General features: G+C 38.5%; 2 protein-coding genes across 2 annotated transcripts; one reads left to right on the top strand and one right to left on the bottom strand.

The window, feature by feature from the left end:
• Positions 1-1,565: 1,565 nt before the first annotated feature.
• LOC140128484 (olfactory receptor 5AR1-like) lies at positions 1,566-2,507 on the top strand. Its single transcript, XM_072150186.1, has one exon. The coding sequence runs from the start codon at positions 1,566-1,568 to the stop codon at positions 2,505-2,507; it is 942 nt and encodes a 313-aa protein (XP_072006287.1).
• Positions 2,508-12,190: 9,683 nt separating this feature from the next.
• On the bottom strand, positions 12,191-12,961 carry LOC140128485 (olfactory receptor 5AS1-like). Its single transcript, XM_072150187.1, has one exon. The coding sequence runs from the start codon at positions 12,959-12,961 to the stop codon at positions 12,191-12,193; it is 771 nt and encodes a 256-aa protein (XP_072006288.1).
• Between the last annotated feature and the right edge of the window lie 3,834 nt (positions 12,962-16,795).

Below are 16,795 nucleotides of genomic sequence, written 5' to 3' on the forward strand. Positions count from 1 at the left end.
AATTTTAATTGCAAATCCTTCCACTGTGCAAGAAAACTGTGCAGAAAACTGGTGTAGAAGTAGTAATAAATCTCTCCCACAGTGTCAGAATCCCAATGTCAATCTTGTTGTGGTTTACTTTTGCTCCTCACTGCTGGAGGTGCATATACATCACATACAAACACACATATAAAGCATACACCCATCCCATTTACGTGATATATAAATTGTACAATGGGCAGCATAATATGCATACAATAATACACACCCGCAATTCTTTAGTATGTCTGGTCCGATGATGAGTCCCTCTGACACTGCAGGCCCCATAGCAGCAACTATGGCTGCCACTGCTGTAGTTATACCCCTGTTTCCATCCTGAACTCTCATAGTTATGTTAAAGATATCTGGCAAAGGTGGAATTCGACAAACTCAGGAGGCCTGCTGTCTGTGACTTCAATCTTAAGTTGCGTTGGGCATGAACCTTTCTTCTTTATTTCAGTATTTGTTTTTATTAATTGGCAAACTTTTGTCCGAAATTATATAAGAAAATTTATTGTGAAAATCCAGTTGAGATAAGACAAAGATATATACAAAAGAACTCTAAGCAGTTATTTAAAATGTATGTATGTATGTCTTATCATTATGAATATATGCATTTTTCTTTTTTTTAAATAATATGATTTGGGAAAACCTGAATTTATTCCATGGGGGACAAAGATATTTCCCCAGATGAAATATTGAGCAAATAAATTGATGAACAATGGGTCTTAAAATCATAATTCATGTCACGGAGCACGTTGGTAATGACAAAATGATTTAACCATAAATGTTATATACTATGTATATTTTATACTTCTATGAAAAGCAAATGCATGACAATGCACTTCTTATATGACATATGACACAGCTTTATACCTATTACATTTGTAGCTTTATATAAAGAAAACATGCACAAATTTGTTCATTGCATTTAAAGTGCCACTTTCAGGAAGCAGAAGGTTCTTGGATTTGTAAACTAACATCTACTATTGAGCTATAACCTTAGTCAACTTAGGAGTGGTTTAACACAAAGGAGTAACACTTTAAAAAAAAAAAAAACAATTTCACAGTTTTTGCCAGCTAAATTGGGGCAGTTTAAAAAAAAATAGTTTTTGTTTACCATTGCAACCAATCACAACACTGCCATTTCTCAGAATTCTTTTACTAGAGATGCAGTTATATACATGAATCACAATAGTTTTTAATCATATAATTGTTTTATAATTATTCTAAATCACATTATTTTGCAAAAATGTTTAAAAAGGTGTAAACTGCAGTTTTAAAGCAAAAGTGTGTATGAAGGAAGGCTGAGACAAAGGCTTCACACACACTTTTGGTTTAAAAGGGTCATATTTAAAACACAAGGTGAAATCTATTGTAATTTACAGGCACAACATGGAATGGAATTGAAATCCCATCCTTATGCAGCAGATAAATTCCACATCCCAAACAATAACCACATAAAATAAGGTTGATTTATTTTTCTTCAGACAGCAGTGTGCTTCACATGACTATAATTCTAGCTTATTAATGGGCACTCTATAACCATGGCATTTAAAGGAAAAATCAACGGTTCCAAGTTGGATGAATTTATTCTTACTGGTTTCTCTCCAGAGCCACATATCCAAAAGTTATTATATGTTGTTTTTTTATTAATTTATCTCATCACCATTTTCGGAAATGCATGTGTTATTTTTCTTGTCAACACAAACCCTCATCTTAAAATACCAATGTATTATTTTATAAGTAACCTGGCCTTCCTTGATATTTCTTATTCTTCTTGTATTGCCCCCAAAACACTTGTAGACCTCCTTTCCCACCATAAAGCAATTTCATATTTTGGATGCGCAACTCAGCTCTTTTTCTATTCTGGCTTAGGAAGCACAGAAAGTTTTCTTTTTGCTGTTATGGCTTATGACCGTTATATGGCAATATGTAATCCATTGATCTATCAATTGATAATGCAGCAAAGAACATGTGTGAGACTAGTGTATGGAGCCTACAGCGGTGGCTTCCTTCATTCTCTGATAGAGACTTGCTGCACCTTTCGTCTTTCCTTTTGTGCCTCTCATGTCCTCCATCATTTTGTTTGTGATTTTCCTCCTTTATTAAAAATCTCTTGTATGGACACGACTATAAATGAAATAGTCCTGTTCACGTTTTCTTCTTTAGTGACAATGTCTTCCATCTTGGTCATTGTTGCCTCATACATTTCGATCGTACTAGCTGTTATGAAGATAAGTAGCACTGATGGAAGACTTAAAGCTTTCTCAACCTGTGCTTCACATATCACAGCGGTAATCTTGTTTTATGGTACAGTGCTCTATGTGTACTTAAGACCTAAATCCCAATCTTCCATTGAAACAGGTAGTGTTGCATCAGTTTTTTACACTATGGTTATCCCAATGTTAAATCCATTGATTTATAGCATGAGAAACAAAGATATTAAACTCTCTTTACAAAGATTATTGGCACTAACGAAAAGGTAAAAGTTGAATGTATACATTGGGATGCTAATATAAGAACCCATAATTTTGACAGATCTGCAGTTATCTACATCAACATGTTGTCTCGAGAAAATTGCTGCCATTCCGCATCAGTAGAATATAAGCTGATATTTATAACCACTCAAATAAAGTGAAATCACTTTAGTGACCTGCCCTCAGGGGTGTAACTGCCATGAGGCGAGTTGAGACTTCCGCCTCAGGTGGTGCGCTCTGCTGTAGAAAGGCGGAGACAACAGAGGAACAGTGCTACCAGTGTCCACACTCTCAATCTGCCCAAACAGAAAGAGAGTAGACAGAAAGGAGGAACAGGGTCTTCTACTGTGCCCTTTGTACTGTATGTACTGTACAGCACACATGGTCCCTGTGGCATCTCAGTAACATCCAGGCAAAGTGTAGGCTGTCCCTTCCCCCTCTCCCTCTTGTGCTGTAGCTGGTCAGAGACATCTATCAGGAGAAGACTGCACATCAGTGTTATAGGACTGTGAAAAATAACTGTGTCCTGTGTCCTCCTCCTCCTCCCTTTTGAGCCATCCCTGGTTGAACCATCTGATAACCTAGATGGGGGCATAACTAAATCTGCAAAATGACTGTTTATTTAGACAGGATGGGAGGACACATAAGTAGGATGCTAGGACTTCCTGTCTGTCGGTTGGACTGCAGTACCAACATTGGTACAGTTGTTAATGTATAGAAACTGCAGTTCGGCAATCCTTGTATTATATTTCTGTATGAGGCAAGGACTCCTATCCTGTGGGTTGCATACCAAAATATTTCCAGATATATATATATATAATTGATAGCTTTTTACTGAACTGTAATGAATTCTTCAATTGATTTATTGAATATTCAATCAATTCTATTACCTGTAAATTATTAACAAACTTATGCATACATTTTTTTTTTACTTTTTAAGTTTAACCCCTTAAAGCAGATCTCATTCCTGTTTCTTTCATTCCACTACAATTTGTTCTTTCTAGTGCCCCCTTTTCTTGTGAGTATTTTTTCAAAGGTATTCGGTATATGTTATATTATGGTATATTATAGTGTTTGAGATATATTAGGACATTACAAAAAAAGGGTGAAAAAGGTTTTCGGGGCTAAATTGAACGTCACACAGTAAGTACTTTTTTGTTTATGTTGTTTTTTGAAGGGATGGGATCCTGAGTTTTTCGGTATTATAATTTGTATTTTTAGTCTGTTTATAAGGACATACTTATATTAACAATATAAGTTTTTTTTAGGGGCAGGGCTGGCTGTATACTGGTAGGCAGGGGGCTGGCCAGCTATATACTGGCTGGTGGCTGTGACCAGGGCATTTCCCACCCTATAGTCAATAGGTTTTCCCAGTTTTTTGTGGTAAAATTAGGTACCTTGGCTTACACTCGAGTATATACAATATTCATATTGAAATAATTAGTATTGAGAAATAGAAAGGATCTGTATGGAGGAAAGTTTCCTTTTCTTTCTTTTTTTATAACTATGGCTGTTTTATCAAGCATTTGTATTGTCCTTTCTGGTTGGATTTAATAAAAGCAATGTTTTTTTAAAAAAATGGCCTATCCCAAGCTCTGTTTTTACAGCTAATAAGACAGACATATCAAAATTAATATAGACAGAACCCCACAAGTAGGAGAAATGTAATCCTCTTATTTCTACATTTTCTAAATGGGGTTAACTCTGCATGAAAAAGCTACATTAACACAGTAATGGGCTAAACACATAGGAAAGGTGTACAGGTAGACAGGTGTGCGCCCAGTCACCACAAAACTTCTTCATAGCCACCCAACACCAGTATTGTTCAAAAGTACTGACGTGTTTCTACATCAGGGAGCCAGCTCACCATAGGTGTCCCAGTTGCCAACACAGGACAGCTACTCTGTACTCCTTCTAGGGGATGAACCAGCAAGGGTCAGAAATAAAGTGCATCGATTGACTTAGTTTATAGCGTTGGCAAGTAGAATCCATATAGCAGCAAAATGGAAAACACTAGATCTGTCATTTACCCCGATGAAGAACAGAGTAAACCTATTGATGTTGTTCTGTTGTTCAGATAGAGGTGACCAGGACAGGCACACTACCTGTATTTGAAGGTATTTGGAACCCAAGAATCACTGCACATGGTTCACCTACCCTTTGCCCCCCCCCCTCCCTTCTCCCCCATTCATTTGTTCAACCTGTTTAATACAGTTGCTGATTATGCATCACTCTGAAACCACTTCTATGAGATGCCCCTGCGAGGGGCATATGTTATGCCATGACCTATTGTAAGGCACTGTTATGCTTTTATTTCAATAAAATCTTGTTGAAACTAAAAAAGAGGATATTTTTATACAAGAAGGTAAAAATATTGGTAAGATGAAGAAAAAGCATGAAATGAACATCGCACAACACTTTAAAAACAAAGGACATAAGATTTAGGATTTACGGTGGTTGGTATTGGAACAGGTAATAGGTAATGATTCAGTGACGATTAAGAATAGGCTGGAGAAATAAGAATCTATGTATCCTCAAAGGTTGAATGAACAATGTAATTTTAATGTATTCCTGTAATATGTTATATGTAAATATTTACAGTTTGGTTGTGTGTGTTTTTGTAATAAATTGTGTCAAATAGATGATTACTATTTCTGATACTTCAGGATTTGGCTAAAATTTATAGTTACTCAAGCAGCTAGGGTGCATGCCTGAGGAAGGATTTGGAGACTTAGAAACATTGCAAAGGTTGCTGGTGTCTCAGTGAACAAACCCTGCTGCAATGTGGAATGCTGAAGATATTGGGACATTATGCCTATGGACTGATATACAGTAAGAGAGAATTTTTTTGTGTCCTTTTTTGTATTTTTAAAGTGTTGCTGAATAAAAAGCTGCTGAATAAAAAGGTGTTTTAAGAATCAAGGAATTATGGATATAAAGAGTCATGGTGTCCGTGGTAGGATATTGTAATGGCTAAAAGGGAGTGAAAGGTCTTCTAATTGTGCACTGTCCATTTGTTTCACCTGTGTTCAATACGCAGTTTTTGATTGTTTGTATGACTTAGAATCTGACTTGTGTCTGTAATGGCCAGGTACAAACAAGGACAGTAAGTCCCCAAAACTGGTTCTGCCTGCTTATTGGGTCTATCCTAAATAGAGGCTAATAACTGGGCGTGGTTCACTCCCTACGCAACAAGACAGTACAGAATCAAAAGGACGTAGAATGGCCAACGATATAGCAAATATTCAAGAGGAAGTGAGGAGCAAGAGAAACAGAAGATAGATAACAGAGTATACAGAGCTGTGCAGACTAAAAGTTTGACCAGCAAGGAAAACGGCTGCACACGGATCTTAAATTAGAGTATACCAGGGAAAGGAGAGGCAAAACTCTAAAATTGTGCAATCTTTAACCCTTACTGGACCAGAGCAGAGGGAGCAGAGACTGAAAATCAATGAGAAATTCAGTGCCTTCATAGTCAAACAACAGAAGACTGTAACAAAGCTGTAACAGTGTCACTATATTTGGTTATAACTTTGAAACACTTTACTACATCCTTATTGCCAATATATATATATTAATTTGGGGGTGATAATGTATACATTTACAAGGGATGGATGAATAGATTTGCTGAAAATCTTTTTTGCATTTTTAAATTTTTAAATTTTATGGTGTTTATTGTGCAGCTCCAATAATGCTTCAGATTTATTTTACAGATTGTTACGCACTCTTTTGGGGGGTTTCTACATGTATCAGCGTTTAACAGAACAGGTTCTGTCCTAATGTATGGAATCATCTGATGTCAGTGTAAGAAGAGTGCACTCTTTAATGTTATAGTGAATTTCTTTTGATCTATCGGTAGCCAGGCGTCAAAAACAATTTACAGGCGCTCCTCATATTATGCAAACGATAGGTTCTTTAGGTTTGTTCTTAAAGGAAATCTACCATTTGCTTTTATGCATTGTGAACCAAATACCTAGAGAATGCTGTAGTTACACTTATGCAGAACATATCTGGTTTAATCTCTGAACTGAGTGGTTTTGCTGAAAAAAAAAACAATTATAAAATTATGATAATGAGGCTCTGTTGCTCCAGTAGCTGCCCGGCGCACTCCTCTAACCATAATTATGCATTGCTTCAGCCTTGTCCTGGCCAGCATAAGCAGAGAATAAGTCATCAATGTGTTGACCATGATAGGAAGAAGTAACCAATCGCTGCAGCTCTTTTATGTTCGGAAGCCAGTCTGCACCCAGCTTTCCCAAAGACCTGAATTTTATAATTATTTTTTGACCAAAACCACTCGGCTCAGGGATTAAGCAAGATATGTTTCTTCATCAGTGTAGCTGAAGCATTCTCAAGGTATGTTTGGTTCACAATGCATAAAAATAAATGGTACATTTACTTTAAGTTGAATATGTATGCAAGTCAGAACAGGTATATTTTGTAAGTGTAACTACAGACAATATTTTCTTTGCATGGAAACAAGGATTAACTATAAAGCATCATTACGGACCCTTTTGATAAGTCTTACCTATGATCATACATTCCTTGTCACATACTTCAGTACTTCAGGTCGTACAATTACCTTATTGGCGCTCATTTACCCACATGTCCTCTCAATTCACAGGGGGGCTTATCTTGCATCAGCAAGACGATTCTTGTGATATGTATTACAACATCTAGCCCCTTTATTTCTTCTTTAATATTGTGCTATGTAATTTTGTGATAGAGGGAGGCACAGTACAGAAGGGGGAGGGGAAGGCTGACATATAATGGTTGTATTATGAGATTTTACTTGTAAACCAAGCTCCAATTTGTGGAACAGGTTACTAGTCAATGAAGGTTACACCATATATATATATATATACTGTATATGTATATCCATCAGGTTGGGTCTTTGGTAATGGTACATAATGTACAGGAATGGTACAGTGGAGGGTCTTATACTTACTCAGTTAAGTTTGATAAAAGCAGCCAACCCCTTTAAATTGGCAATCTATACAAGAGCTTATAAGAACCCTTTCATGCCAAGATGCTTAGCAAGCAGCCCCAACCATGTGCTTCATCAAAATCTGAGGTACCTCATTCCCTTTGCAAACCCCTGCAGTAGTTGAATCATCTGAGTTGTACCACTTCAGCACCATGCCTTTCTTCTCCTCCTTGGACTCCAGTGCAAGTTTTAGGGGTAGTCGGAGTATCTGGTGCTTCAACACTTATATGGTTTTAACATATAATATAGTGAATTTCTTCATAAGCTTTTATGTTAAATCGACAAACAAATGGTAACAGTGTTCCCCTACAAGTGTTTGGTTTGAGGTCTGGGAACTTTGGGGCCAATCCAGTACCTCTGCTGGAACATTACCATATCCCATTCATACCCAGAGAAACTAAGTGTACTCAGTAACTTATCTTGTAGTACACTCACATATGGTTCATCCTCAAACCAACATTAAAACCTGGTTAAGCTATGAACACATTTGGCTGTGAAAAAACCTTGTTTCACTGAGGTGCATGGGCAGGCTGGCTATAAACTGGGGGTCATTGTCTGGTAAGCTATAGGGGACATGGGCTGGCTAGCTATATACTGGTGGGACAGGGGCTGGTTAGCTATATACTGGGGGGTATGGGCTGGCTATATACTATGGCGCAAATTGATTTTTTCCCCAATTTCACTGCATTTGAATTATTTGCCCGCATCCAGTACATGCCATGGAATATTAAATACTCTCACTATGAAGTGCAATTTGTTATGCAGAAAACAAGCCCTCACTTGGCTCCTTTCATAAAAAAATTAAAAAATTATGGATTTTTGAAGGTAGGACGTGAAAAATGAAAACACAAAAACTAAAAAAGCCCTGGATATTAAGGGGTTAAGATATTAAAAAAACTATTTCCCGTGTGCCAAAGATGAAATAAGTCAGAGTAAATTCTTTATTTTCAAAGTTCTCATTTTTCTGTTTTTCAGGCAGTTAGTCATAGCAGCCAAACAACTTCTTAATTAACATTTCCTAATGTCTTAGGTAACCTGATGCCTCCTGTTTATTCCTACAATGCATTTTGATCTAAAGGGCCAACAGGTCACTAGGTTCCGGTCAGGGAACGCTGCTTGCCGTCATGTTTACAGAGATCAGTCTGTGAATTTGTAACAAAGTGGGAACAAAGTAGGACTGGTAAAAACAAGTCTCTTGGTGGGTAAACCTAAATGGTCAGGAATGATGCAGGGATCATCCACAGGGTAGATCTTTGTTTTGTTCACAAAGTAGTATAGGCCAGTATAATAATAGTAATGTATGGTTTCCCCTTCTGTCAGTTCGGTATAAAGTTTGATGGCGTTAGTCCTGCTGCCATAAAGAGCATCATAAGAATCTTATGGGGCTAAGAATTGCATTAAAAGTAGAAAAGGTAAAATAGCAATGGTGTTTTTTGGCATAAACTTAAAGGGATTGTCCACTTTCAGCCAATGGTTTGTGCACCTGCATGTCCATCACATCACATGGACACATTTCTATCCACTGGAAGTAAACAAAGAGGGTCCTATATTAAGACAGCAAGCAGAGATCTAGAAAACTGTGAGGAATTGATACAGAAAGTACCGTATACACTTGTGTATAAGCCAAGTTTTTCAGCACAAAAAATGTGCTGAAAAACCTCACCTCGGCTTATACACGAGTCAAGAAAATAAAATAAACTTAAATACTCACCCTCCGGTGCCCCGATGCTCGGTGCGGCTTCTCTTCTGTCTTCTCTATGCTTTATTAGCCGACAGAGACGCGTCCATGCGATCTGCCGGCTGGCACACACTATGATGCGGGAGTGTCGCCGCTGATGACGTCATAGTGTGCACCAGCCTGCAGATCGTGTGGATGCATCTCTGCCGCCTGCTACAGCAAAGAGAAGAAAGAAGAGAAGCTAGGGGAACTGGAGCATCGGGTAGCTGCACCAGGCATTGGGACCGCCTAATGGTAAGTATGCAGGTTTGTTTTTTTTTTATTTGCTTGGCAAACTGTGGGCTGGCTGGCTGTATACTAGTGGGGGCTGGTTGGCTGTATACTACATGGGGCTGGCTGTATACTACATGGGGCTAGCTGGCTGTATACTACAGGGGGCTGGCTGTATACTACATGGGGCTGGCTGGCTGTATACTACATGGGGCTGGCTGGCTGTATACAACAGGGGGCTGGCAGGCTGAATACTACAGGGGGCTGTCTGTATACTCAATTTGGCTGGCTGGATGTATACTACCTGGGGCTAACTGGCCGTATACTACATGGGGCTAGCTGGTTGTATACTAAATGTACCATTTAAATCTATACATGGCCATACATTCAGAACCCAGAGCCATGAGCTGAAAAGAATCACCATACTGCATCACTGCAACATTTTTCATTTGATGTTTACAGTATTTTGAAACTATTTTCCTCCTCATCTCTATCACCCAGTCTCTGAAGCTCTCACACACTTGTCTCAAGACATTAACATCTTGCTTATAGTAAGATTTTAATTAGCTATAAAATCAGTGCTCTGTCCTTAGCTGATGTCACAACCAAGAAGTCATGCCCACTTCAGGAAAAGCTGAGAGCTTTTTTATTGAGTCCAAGAGGTACATTCATATGACAATTTTGCATAGAAAGACACCAAGAACATACATGCGTAAATAAATCTACAATTTGATAGACTACGTCAGAACAATGGTAGTTAACACGTAATTATGGGAAAGGTAGTGAGTGGCAAACAGTTTACCTCAGAAGGGCTGTGGGAATAATATGGGAAGAAGGGATATCATATTCTTGCAATATCTCTTTTGCAGTTTCGATCTTCCCGCAAAAGCCAAGTCGTTGTGGGTGGTGATCCCCTTGTCAGCCCAGAATTTTGTTACTAAGAAAGTAGAGAAGATTTCCACTCTTTGGATTGGCAATTGTACCCGCACTTTTGTCTTGTTTTTTTTTACTTTGCCTCAATATCATAAATTTCCAGCTTAGAATTGATACTTGGATAGAGAGACATTGGTATGCATGAAGAGGCCTAGTTCACCAGTAGTAAATGTTTTAAGGGTCTGGGGAATGGGGGTTTGGAGGGGATATACTTATAGTGTTGAATAAAATATTTTTACTGTATATTTGTAATGTGCTTGATAAAATTATTGTACTTTTTATATAAATGGATGCCCAAGAAAGGTCAAAATTGATGTATTTTGGAAAATGTAATTAAAAATAATTCCTTCTCCTATATGCAGTTCCCTGGAATGAATTACAGAGAGCACAGCACCCCACTTTATTATATATACAGCCCTCCCTAATTCATTAATTAAGGGTGTGTTCATATAACAAAGCACAAAATGCATTAACAATGCCTATACAGTATATATACTGTATGTAGCACAGCACCTGCCCCCCAGTAGATAGGTAGTCACAGTAAATGCCCTCCAGTATATAGGAAGCCAAAGCAATGCCCCCCCCCCTAGTAGATAGGTTGCCACAGCACATGCCCCCAGAAGATAGGTAGTCACAGCAAAAAAAAAAAAAAACAATTAATACTCACCTAACTGTGATCCCTGCATGCAGCTCCTCATCACTGCTGTGGCCTTCAGGGCGCTGTCAGATGGCAGCATCCACTCCTCTCCATGACCAAGGCTTCATCACCTAAGGGACAAAGGTGGCAAAGGTGCCTAGATCACACAAAGGACCCAGGGAGCTTTAACATTGCTTAGATGCACACAGCGATGATCACTATTAAAGGACACCTGTCATCAGGTCTGTGTCACTTGTCCTGTCACCTCTACCTGTTGGAGCAGCTCACAAGGATCCCATCCCAGCCTTTATCTAGTTATTTCATACATTAATCATTGTAAAATCATCTATTCTTTATTATGTAAATGAGGCTGGTCACATGGTCAGAGGCAGTGATGTCACCCCTGTTACCCCTCCCCTCTCCTCCCCCTGCTCATGTCTGTGTGTATTGTATAGTAAAGCATGGCTAGTGTGTGCTGCATCCTCCTAATATGCAGGTGAGAGACACAGACATCAGCTACACATGAATCTGACATGTTCTGCTGTAACATGGCTGCAGCCTGGAGCTGTTGTATCTCTCTTATACACACACACACATGCACACACAGGCTGCAGGGGGCGTGGCCACCAGCACCAGGAAGCACATCATTATACAGCCTCACATCATTATACAGGCTGTCAGTCATGCACTGGGGGTGTGGCTGTGCCTCCCACTCATGAATAGAGTGGACAGCTTGAATATGCTAATGCTTCATTGGACATTTCACAGGTCATTTGCATACAGCTTTAGGACCTCATTGCTTAGGTTTACAGGCATGTAGAGGGACAATGAAGGGATAGAGGCAATGCTCTCTAATGGCAGTTTATGAAAATATATTTAGTTTAGGGGGGTTATTTTGCATGACGGGTTCTCTTTAAGGGCAGGGCTTAGATGCTCACAGCGCCTGAGCTCAGGCCCGGGACTGCAGTTCACCATTTTCCCCAATGATGGCAGCCATGATCTATGGAAAAAAATTGTTCCAACGTCACAGAATTTACATCTAAATGAATAACACTATTTGATGGTCCCAATCTTGTGAAGTTTTGTGCATGTAAAGATGCAGATCCTGCCAGAGGGGACACACACCAGTACATCAGTGTGCTTGGTTTACAATCCTTCATCCTAGTAAGCATTTTGTGCTTCCCAAATTATGACTTTCTGCGTTGAAGCATGCTTTGGGATGATCTTATTATAGCTAATTTAATGTCTTTATTTCTCAGGCTATAAATCAATGGATTTAACATTGGTAGTACTACTGTATAAAACACTGTGGCCATGTTTACATTATCTCTAGATGATGGAGATTTTGGACTCAGGTACACATAAAGAACCGAACTATAAAGTAATGTCACCGCTATGATATGGGAGGCACATGTAGAATAGGCCTTTTTTCTTCCTTCTGGAACTTTGATTTTTAGAATGCTTATAAATATGGACAAATACGACCCAAGAATTACCATAATTGAAGGCACAGTGACAGAAGATGAGAAAATCAAGAGAATCCTTTCATTTAATGAAGTGTCAGTACAAGAAATGCTTAATAATTGGGGAAAATCACAAACAAAATGGTGAAGGACATTGGATGCACAGAAAGAAAGGTGGAAGGTACAACAAATTTCTATTAGAGAATGAAGAAATCCTGCAGTATAAACCCCAAGCATCAATCCCAGGCACATCCTCTGCCTCATGATCAGGTTATAACTTAGTGGGTTACAGATTGCCACATAACGGTCATAAGCCATAACTGCAAAAAGCATGCACTCAGTGCTCCCAAGGGCACAGAAAATAAAAAGTTGTATGGCACAACAATAATACGAAATTGATGTCTTCCCAAAATATAGGCCCTCAAGCATTTTAGGTGCAATATCTGAAGCATACAACAGATCTATAGCAGAGAGGTTGCTCAGAAAAAAGTACATTGGTGCATGGAACATAAGATGGCTATAGACAAGATAAACTATTGCAATGTTTCCCACAACAGAACTAATATAAATTATTAAAAACACAAAAAATAAACACATATTTTTGTAGGATTTATCCGTAAACCCTAAAAGGACAAACTCATTTATTAAGGAGTGATTGTTTTCCGAAATTTCCATTTTTTTGAAGAAAGTTCTGCAAAACAAAATAATTATAATGCAACACAAGTAAATTCTGAATATTTCAATTATCTTCAAATTCAGGGAGTTCTGAATTTCTATCTTTAAACTTCGATACATAAAATCGGTCAGCAACATTTCACAGCAGCTATGTGTTTATAGTTTTTTACTAAACATTGCATGGCTTGGACAGGTATATGACTGGTGTCTGTGCGGGTATTGTGTCGCAAGCGATCAGATTTTGGCACAGATTTCATGCTTTCAGCTTTCGTGCGTGCCGTTGGATGATCCGACAGATCCGGACTGAGCGCGGCATTTACCATATTTTTTGGACTATAAGACGCAGTTTTTAGCAAGAAAAAATCTTGCTAAAAAGTGCCTGCGTCTTATAGACCGAAGGTCAGGAGGATCCAGCACTGCCAGACCCTCCTGACCGCTGTAATGGAGATTGGGTGATGCCCTGATATAGAGCTGCACACCATCACCCAGAGAGGAGAGGCTCCATACTGCTCTCTCACTATGCCTACAGGTACAGGAACTGCGGTGATGTCAGAATCATGTGACATGCTTCTTACATCCCCACAGGATCTGATACTGGGAGAATGGGGACACATGCTGTGCTGGGACAGGGTAAGGAGAAGGGAAGTATGTGTGCGTGTGTGGGGGGGGAGTTCTGTGTGTATAGCTGAGCTGTGTGTGTATCTGTATGGATGATGCAGAGCTGTGTGTGCTGTGCTTTAGTGCGACCAACATAGATATTTTAATTGGTGTAAAATATATTTTTCCTTTTTTTGGAAGCCTAAATCTGGGGTGCGTCCTATAGTAAGAAGCGTCTTATAGTGCGAAAAATACGGTAACTTTCAAATTGTGTCGCAAGCCATGCACTAACATGCGTCGGGAAGGTGAACTCCGGGGGACCTAAGCGGGGAAGCGACACATGCAGAATATCGGGCGCACGATCTTAGTGAATCGTGCCCGATGAACTTCGTCAGACAGGTAAGTAAATGTGCTGGCAGTGCTGGAAAGTTTTTTTTTTCTTTCCAAAAATGTCCACGTCTAGTACGAAAAATATGGTTTAAATAAATCTAGTCAGGTAAACTAAGAAGATAATAGAAATGCAAAAGTAAATAATAATACAATTGAGTACACTTGAAAATTTAATTCATTTCTTTCAAGGCTTTATCTAAATTGGTTTATCCTTAATTTTTTAATTACTCATCCAAGAGGAAGTACTGTACTCCAGGAAGATTCTAGCTTTTTTGCTGCCTGAGGTGAAAACTGAAACACTGCCTCCTCCACCCCCCAAAATCCTAGCCCTGATCTCCTCCTATATTCCGCCCACTGAATTTACATACACATCTTTAAAGTGATCTAAAACCTGATTAAAGTATGCTGACAGCATTGCCAATAATATCCTCGCAAAGCACCACAGATCACGGACACCTTATGACTGACACTACACGGGGTGACGCTGTCTCACACACTAGGATCAGTCAGTAACACAGACATTGGTGACATCTGGTACCTTACAGGTGACATCATCAGGAAGAGAACTTCATTACGATTTCTTCCACCCTAAAGAACTTATATACAGCCCCCAATTAATTTATATACATAACCACATATACAGCACCCGTAATTAAAATCTGCCCCCATAGATGCAACCTCCAACTTTAATTATATACAGTATCCCATAACAGCTCTCCCTATAAATTCCCCCTTTTATTTAAGATCTGACCTTCCATTATAATCCACCAAATTAAACTTTATACAGTAACCCATCAGCCTCCCCCCAGTTCAATTCATATTCATCCCCCCATAAAAAGCCCCCTCCACCGCCAGTTAAGTTATATGAAGTACTCATTTATAGAGAAGCCCTCCCCAATTTTAACCCTGGGCTCCATAGTGAGTCATCACCCTCTGAACAGGAAGTAGGGACTGGCAGCGGCAGATAGGTTTTCTTTTCTGGTGAATTTCCCTCATCGAAAACTACAATATTCTGCAGCCTTTCAATCAAAATCTAAAAACATTTCCTACAATTAAGGTCCACATATCTTCTTTCCATTCCTTATAAAACGTACTCATTTAATAAGTTTTTGTCCAATTTATTCCACACATTTTAATTCGACTATTACTTACCTTTTACTTAGATTTAACTCTCATCCTTGGTGATTGCATGTAAATTTTAAGTAATGTGTGGGCTTCCCCTATACTCGCCAAGGTCTCCAAACTTGAATCTTAAAGCATACCTCCAATTATAAAACAACTTTTCACACATCAATAGGAAAAAAGGAGTGACTAAAGTCACTCACAATCTTAAGCTATATCTAGCTCTGGCTATACGTCGGTAAAACTTACTTTCATTCCCTTAATGATAAACCTCCGAAATGATTCTACTGTTAAGAATTAAATATAATTAAATATAAAATAATAATAAAAAATATAATAATAATAATAATAATTATTATTATTATATATAAAATTAAATATTATTATTTTAGGCCAAGTTACACAGGGAAATCTTCACTGTATTTAATACTACATTTAAGCATAAATTAGCATTCATTTCTCCTCCATGCAGAATCCATTCCTGGTTTTAAGAAGGAACCAAAAGCAGCAAAATCTATCCACTTAAGAAGACCTAAAAAACTATAAACATTGAAAATGTCTTGCTGATATTTGCGTCTGGATTCGTTTTTGTGCAGTTATATTTGTAATACACAGTATCTATATACTAATATAATACTCACTATCACTTCAAAAAAACACATTATTAAACAAAGCAATTCAATATAATGTTTGAAAACCATCTTCATCAATATAAATATTCTTTGCTTGAAGTGATTTATATTTCCTCTATTTCCCTACAGTATTTAATCCTCATTGGATAACTGAATTTCTGAGGGAATTATACATAATGAATCCCGGCATCATTAACAATTACTTTTATTTGTTAATGGGCAGGTTTTTTTTATTGTTTTTTTTTCTATGTGTTTTGGAGATAATATAAAATAATACACTGTTAAAAAAATAAAGTGAACACTTAAAGAGAACCCGTCATGCAAAATAACCCCCCTAAACTAAATATATTTTCATAAACTGCCATTAGAGAGCATTGCCTCTATCCCTTCATTGTCCCTCTACATGCCTGTAAACCTAAGCAATGAGGTCCTAAAGCTGTATGCAAATGACCTGTGAAATGTCCAATGAAGCATTAGCATATTCAAGCTGTCCACTCTATTCATGAGTGGGAGGCACAGCCACACCCCCAGTGCGTGACTGACAGCCTGTATAATTGTGTGAGGCTGTATAATGATGTGAGGCTGTATAATGATGTGCTTCCTGGTGCTGGTGGCCTGCAGCCTGTGTGTGCATGTGTGTGTGTATAGGAGAGATACTAGGCTCCAGGCAGCCATGTTACAGCAGAACATGTCAGATTCATGTGTAGCTCATGTCTGTGTCTCTCACCTGTATATTAGGAGGATGCAGCATGTCAGCAGATGCTGCACACACACTAACCATGCTTTACTATACATTACACACAGACATGAGCAGGGGGAGGAGAGGGGAGGGGTAACAGGGGTGACATCACTGCCTCTGACCATGTGACCAGCCTCATTTACATGATAAAAAATAGATGATTTTACAATGAAT

Source organism: Engystomops pustulosus, chromosome 4 (assembly GCF_040894005.1).
Source record: "Engystomops pustulosus chromosome 4, aEngPut4.maternal, whole genome shotgun sequence".
NCBI lineage: Eukaryota > Metazoa > Chordata > Amphibia > Anura > Leptodactylidae > Engystomops > Engystomops pustulosus.